General features: G+C 48.4%; 1 protein-coding gene across 1 annotated transcript; it reads right to left on the bottom strand.

The window, feature by feature from the left end:
• Positions 1-3,187: 3,187 nt before the first annotated feature.
• Positions 3,188-5,428, bottom strand: LOC149333340 (uncharacterized). Its single transcript, XM_089556197.1, has 3 exons — positions 5,246-5,428; positions 3,891-4,043; positions 3,188-3,382 (listed from the first exon to the last, which is right to left on the bottom strand). Exons 1-3 carry the CDS (start codon positions 5,426-5,428, stop codon positions 3,188-3,190), a joined length of 531 nt encoding a protein of 176 aa, XP_089412323.1.
• Positions 5,429-6,993: the final 1,565 nt, after the last annotated feature.

Below are 6,993 nucleotides of genomic sequence, written 5' to 3'. Positions count from 1 at the left end.
TGGAGCAGCGATCGTTTGTCGATCTCAGATGTGTTTGACACGTTGATGCTGAGCTTTATCACCGATGAAAGGACGGCCAAGCCAAACACCTGTAATGCGATGTTATTGTAGTAGGACGTGTTCCAAGCACCGGTTCGTCGTCGTGCTCCGTGTTTGACGCCGTGCAAGCAGGTGTGACGCGCCTTCACCGTTGTGCTGTGTCTTACGTGGTTGCAACAGGCTATAGTGTTGTGCAATATTGGTATGCGAGCGAAGAAATCGGCGGCTTTCGCCACGTTGCGTGTCCTTCGCAGAGGTGCTTAGATTTATCAGCGATGACGTCCGTTTTGCCTGTTATATTTCGATGGTCAACATCGTCGATGTCTGTCAGCAATCAGCACAGCCGCGCAGCATACCTGTAGCCGGGAGGGATGTTGGGAGTGGCCCACCCATAGCGCGTACGCTTATATTTTATGTACGGCACACCGGGGGCGTGACCAATGGTTTTGACTGACAGGTGAACTCGGAGCTAAACTCGTGAACGGTGAAGTGCCCCGAATTCATCTCGGGACTGTCATGGCGGCAGCAGCAGCAGCCTGGGTAATCGCTTCCTCCGACGGCAAATGTCAGTACGGCCGGCTGGACCCGTTTACTGCCTTGGCCGACGACGAATTCCAGCGACATTTTCGCCTCTCCAAAAAATCGGTACGATGGTTGTGTAAATAGTTAGGCGACGACCCACGCCTGCGGAGAGTGCGTACGGGCTTCATTCGCTTTCGGTCGAAGAGCAAGTCCTCTGCACCCTCCGGTTCTTCGCGACCGCGAGCTTCCAGGGGAGCGTCGGCGCAGACCGCTTTATTGAACGCCAATAAAGCACTGTGAGCCGCAGTGTGAGGGACGTCTCCAACGCGCTCATCGACGCGGCTGTGCAGAAGCGGTGGCTCGCTTTGCCCACGACTGCGGCCGAGCGTGCGTATGTTGAGGAGCGTTTCCTTCTGCGCGGCGGCATCACAGACGTCGTGGGATGCGTCCACAGGACCTACATTGGCGTAAAGGCCCCTTCGAAGTCCAGCCCTGACATGGTGAAGGCCAACTATTTCACGAGGAAGGCACATTATGCATTGAACATTGCAATCAGTAAAAAATAATTGTTCTCGCCAAGTCCTTTGGGCTACTCTACAGCACAGTGCCAAAGTCGGTCCCAGACTCTTTTGGCGAAGACTGGATCAGCCGCTAACCGGTTCCACAGAACAATTCATAACATGCCAGGTACCTTAAAAGAGGCCCACAAAAAAAAAGTGGGCTCCTCGGCAACGGCGAAATCGAAAGTTGCAGATGGCCACTTGTTAATCGGGCCACTGCAGAGCACTCACCACTGTGCTAATTAATTAAACCCGACGAATGAATGTCATCTTTCACACAAACCTCTTACTTGCATCTAAAAAGTATAGTCACAATGCTGCAGAATCGGGAAGATAACCGCCACTGCTGACCAAAAGCCGGAGCGAGCTCATTGACAACGAATTTAGGACAGCTCACATTAACGCGGTATGCATGGAATGAACAGATGCATGCAGTTCATTTCAGAACACGGCATAATATTCAAGCGATTCTGAACAAAAGTTTTCTCATTCAAGTGACGCGAAATTCAACTTGCGATGAAAAAAAATATGTTAGATAAAAAAGTTTCACCGTGCGGGATTTGAACCCACGCGATCCCATTGCCTGTCGACTCTCCGGAGCAACGCGTTAGACCACACGGCCACAGAACCGCGCGGAGTGACACACCTCTATTTTTTTTTTGCGGACCACTTCCGTAGCCTTCACAGCGTTGCACATGTACCTCGTCGCCATTGGCGGTCAGCTGATGACGGGCGTTGGTAGCGTTCCCTCGCGGTACAAAGCAAAATTTAATAATGCATAAATCACTCCAAAGCGCTTTAAATCCAAATCTTGCACACTATAAAATGCTTATGAAGGTGTATTAAGGGCATTATAAAATTCAACAAACCTCGTTTGTCTAATTGCACACGCAGTGCACTTGGTGGAGCGACACACAAATGAAAAGTGCACCGGCGGTTGGCTCACGTGACCCGTTCTTTGTAGACCGCCCAAGAAGCCGATGCGGTGGCGCCGATGTGATGATAAAGCACGGAATATACCCAGATAACCCAATGAAGTTTGAAGCGTGGCGAGGGTGGGATTTTGTCTTGCTACCATTAGTTCACTCATCTGAGGGCGTCGCCAGAGCTCGGGAAGATTCCGAGTTTCAGCAAACTCGGGCCTTCCAGCATAGCGCCCTAGGTCGGTAAATTCGCCATAATATTCCCAGAAAGCCAAAAGAGCTACTACTAGGGCAGTTGGAAATACATACTTGAAGGAATTGGTGAGCGCTGAAAAAAAAAAACACGGAAAAGGGACGAACACATAGGACGAAGCGCTTTCTAACAACAAGAAGAACTAAGAAAGCGCAGAAACCAGCAGACACGTGCGCTCAAACTTTGATACGCTTTTGTATGCCGTCATTGAACGGCACTTACTCTGTGCGTCCGCTAGGCACTTACGGCACTTACTCTGTGCGCATAACGATAACGTATAGTTTTGGTTGCTCACCGCCAAGGCTGGCGGTGAGCAACCAAAACTGTACGCTATCATTATTGTTAATAATAAACTAAACCAACAAATCACATTTTTATTGATGCATATGAAGAATGGATAATATATCTGATATGTTACATAGGTGATTAAGCTGCTATTACGGCGAAGACTGTTCTCAATCCTGCCGTAGCAGTCGCGTCACGACCTTTAAGCCCCGCAGATTCCATCTGAGGAACAAGGTGCTGTATAGCGCTCAAAGTGGAGAACCTGCTAGTCAAAAAAGGTGGTTCAGAGGACGCTTCTTGTTGACTCACGACCACAGTGGAGACATCTATCACATAATGCTGCCTCCTTTGGAGTAGACAATCTCAAAGCCTATGCGTGCTGTGAGAAGGTGCGAATGAAGGTCATTTCATTTAATTCATTTAAGCCTTAAGGGCGCGGTGACTTTCCATAAGGTAAATTCTTGAGTCCAAAGCCTTGTTTTCATTTCTTTCCCATCATTGTGCCAATGTCCATTGCTCAATGTCAGAATGTAGAGAAGGCAAAGATACATTGAACTTACTGAAGAATAAGTTCCGATAGAAGCAACTCGCCTGCAGGCGCCCAATCATCCTCGACGCCGGTCGAAGTGTGGTCGGGGTGGCGGCCCCAAATGCAGGGCCTGCTGCATAATTTCCGGCAGCTGGGGCGCCGGGAAAATCATATCTGCCAGCATCAGGCCTAAGAGAACGAGCCATAGGACAGCAACGACCACGTCGGACGCGAACTTGAATGACAGCTGGCAGCACTCACGGACCCGTGCCTGCAAACAGGGTTATCCTAGTTATCACATGACTGAGTTGTAAATAACTTTCGTACCTGTGCTCTAATAAGTTTTTGGCATAGTCCACTACCCCTGACTGCTTCATCGAAGACAAAAGGTGGTTCTCCGGACCGGCACAGGCGTCTGTGCTTGATCCTTCAAACTCCGACACCGCAGTAGGGGGCATAACAAAGCTGATAGGGAACACTAGTTCTATGCTAGCTCGTTTATTTGTGCGCCTCAAACATTGAATTGCTGAAAACATGCTGTTACCTTTCTATATTTCTGTCGCATGTCATCAGAATGCAAAGCAAAGCGAGCTATGAAGTGTTGATGAGCATTGCGCCGTGGTTTTCATTAAACAGAACTCTTTGTACATGCCCATGAACAGTTTGAGTTCATTGCTTCCCTCGAACTAAACGTATAACCTGCCAGCGCGGTGGCCACTTGGGTGCTGTTAAGTCCAGTGGAGAAGCAACGGGTTTCGCCTTCAGGGCCTGGTCTTTACCCTGTTCTTCGCCGTCCCGGAAGAAGGTGTCAGGCAGTAGGCTTGCACCACGATGGCGTTGTCCAGGGTCCTGTTGTCCAGTGAGCAGCTCAGCTGCGTGTCGTTCGAGTACCGGCACTGGCCAGATGTCAGGTGGCGGCACCCTGTCTCCGGCTACACATAAAAATTGAAGGGCGCTTCTTTTCGTTTAACAGGTTATAAGGTTTTCGTTGTCTTTAATCTCGAACAGATGAAGAAAGATGACAGCCAAGGTGATAATCTCTTGTTTAGTGCACTCGACGCACCAAAGTTCACTTTTGCCATGCAGTTTTGCTGTTTTCCATTCGCCATTTTAAAAACCGCCTTTTTCTTTTATTTATCTGCATACAATCAGAACCATGCAGCCTTAAAAGGCGGTAGAAGGGGCTGTGAACGCAGTAGGCAAGACCTCCAGGTCATGCGTGAACGTACGCAACAAAAGGAAAAAAAAAATGTGGGGACAGTTAAGCTCGGCTTTATTGATATCACGCGATACCGTTAATGGGTTCCTTCAGCGGCTTGGGGTCCTCGTTTCGTATCACATCGCCGACACACACACTGTTCTTTCTTGCACTATCTCTTAACTATGAACCTACGCGTACAAGAGCACAATGCCATCGCACTGTGCTCTCACTCTCACTCGCACATGACCATATATGCGGAATTGGTCATTCTCTGCTTTATATTCGTAGATCGCGGCAGTCGGCGCATTGGTGCTGCTGTCAAATGATGGGTCACTGTCTCACCGACTGGCTGTTTCCTGCAGCCACCGGTGGGCTTTGTGAGATCCACGTTGGTCTTCGCGAGCAACTTCTCGCGGCGGTTCATTAATTATACTGGCCCCTGCCACAGTGGCCAGCTTGCTCACCATCAGCAGATTGGCACCTGCCGCGGTGGACATATTGTGATGACGTAACTAGGTGAGATGACCTAGGCAGCCGGTGGGCCACCTGTTTTTCCATACACGCCGACGACACCGGGGTTGCTACTCGACAGAACCCTTAATGATATCGCGTTCAAAAGTGCACAGCAGGGATACTGATAGAAAGATATGTAATCATACTAAGAGCATCATGATTAGGTCGGCGTGACAAAAAAGAAAAATTCACCTCTGCAAACAGTGTAATCGTATCTTAAAAGAATTGAAATCGCTACCATGAAAATTTTTCTTACAAAATTTACATTTCTGAATATATCACTAATGTAGCCTTGCTGCAGCAAATTCGCAATAACACCTAAATTTGCTCAGCGTACCATCCATTAATTTTATGATATACGAGAATTTGACAGCCCGCCATGACGGCACGGAAGGGAAGAGTAGTTTACGAATGACATACGTTGGCACATATGGTCTCCAGGCTCGGAAGTCGGCCACAGAAGGTCGCGTCGAACATTGTAGTCCCCACCGTCAAGAGTGTGTCAGTGAAGAGCATGGCGACCAGGATCCTAGCTGGCACCAGGTACGCCACCGACCCCATGAGTACGACGTAAAGAAGACCATACGCTAACAGCAGCGCCATTCATTCAAATAGCGTTGGCTGGGCAGCCGACTTTGTTGAAAGTGCGTCTTTTCTGTCCGCTGGGAGCTGATGCCAGCTCCTGTCGAGAAAAAAAGGCTTGTTTTGAGTATAAAGCATCAGTACGTCAAGAACGAGAGGAAAACAAGAATGTAGATGAGTAGGAAGTACGAGTGTCCCAACTTACGGAAAGTGCTGCTTTTGAGGTCGTCGGTGCGCTGATGTGCGTGGAAACGGTTGGTTACCTTCTTCATTTCCCTCTTCTTCGATTATGCTGTTAGTAAGGCTGCGATGTATATTTCGGTGATACCCCAATTTCATCGCAAATCACAGAGCCACACCTGTTTCAAGAAGCTTTGTGTTAGCAGCAGCCAAGGTAGATTTTGTTTCTCATATGGGCTTGAAGAAGGGAAGGATATCGATGTGAACAACGGGCTCAGTTCTCCCGAAAGGTAGACAAAGTTATTGTTGCAAAGTTATGATCACGATGATGATGCATTTTATTGGCGCGAGTGCAGCTGTGGCCAAAAAGTGCCAATGCATTAAGCAGGATCAAAAATTCATTTTCTAAGCATTTCACTTTAGTGAAGTCGAGCACCAGGCCAGAGAAAAGCTTATACCCATTGCATCATCCGCTGGAACGCGGGGACACTGGGGATAGAACCGCGCATCTTCTGCAGACGAGACAGATGCTCAAACTATAGGTTTAGTTTGGTTAATGGGGTTTAGCGTCCCAAATTGACCCAGGCTATGAGCACGCCGTAGTGGAGGGCTCCGGAAATTTCGACCACCTGGGGTTCTAAACGTGCACTGACATCGCACAGAACACGGGCCTATAGAATTTTGCCGCCACCGAAATTCGACAGCCGCGGCCGGGAGCGAACCCGGGTAAAAATATTATGCCACAGCTAAGGTATGTTGCAAAGATACGAAGGAGCATAGGCAGCTTGCATCGCGCGCTTCCTACCGGGAAGTACTGTGAAAAAATTGTTTCGAGAGCCACGGCAATTACAATTACGATTAGATACAGCTGGTTTTTGAATAAAGGAAATGACGCAGTAATTGTCCCGGATTTCTGTGGACACCAAAACGGCGCCGTGAGGAAAAGGAGGAAGGTGGAAGTGAAAGAAAAAAAGAGAAGTAGGTGCTGTGTCTTGGCTACTCCCCCGTAGTGGGTATGTGCGATTTTATTTGAGGTCAACCAACCAATTAACACCATCTAGAGACCTTCAGCGTGCACTGATATCGCACAGCACACGGGTGCCTTTTGCCTTTCGCCTCCAACGAAACGCGGCCGCCGCGGCCGGATTCGGACCCACGAACTCCAGCTGAGTGGCCGAGTGCTCTAACCACTAAGCCACTGTGGCCGGTTGGCGTTTTTTTCTGTTTAGATTTAGATACTCACCTTGTAAAGCACTTTACTTCACAACTATTTATTTGACCTAATTTGTTTTGTTGCATTCCTAGGGCTGTGCACTGCAGGTATTGAAGTTTTGTTTTTCAAACGGGTAATTTTAAATTTTTTTGATGAAATTTTCTCCTCACTGTTAATAAGTCAATGGACACTG

Source organism: Amblyomma mixtum, chromosome 8, assembly GCF_055824585.1.
Source record: "Amblyomma mixtum isolate Tamu chromosome 8, ASM5582458v1, whole genome shotgun sequence".
In the NCBI taxonomy this organism is placed as follows: domain Eukaryota; kingdom Metazoa; phylum Arthropoda; class Arachnida; order Ixodida; family Ixodidae; genus Amblyomma; species Amblyomma mixtum.
This window is presented reverse-complemented; position numbering and strand designations above follow the sequence as displayed.

Bases quoted from the DNA above. Each gene is read 5' to 3' on its own strand.
- LOC149333340 (XM_089556197.1), bottom strand. From the start codon at position 5,428: ATGGCGCTGCTGTTAGCGTATGGTCTTCTTTACGTCGTACTCATGGGG. The intron at 4,044-5,245 runs GTATGTCATTCG...TTTTATGTGTAG, and splicing joins TGGAGACCATATGTGCCAAC to CCGGAGACAGGGTGCCGCCA. The intron at 3,383-3,890 runs GTAAAGACCAGG...CCCTGTTTGCAG, and splicing joins CCGGGACGGCGAAGAACAGG to GCACGGGTCCGTGAGTGCTG.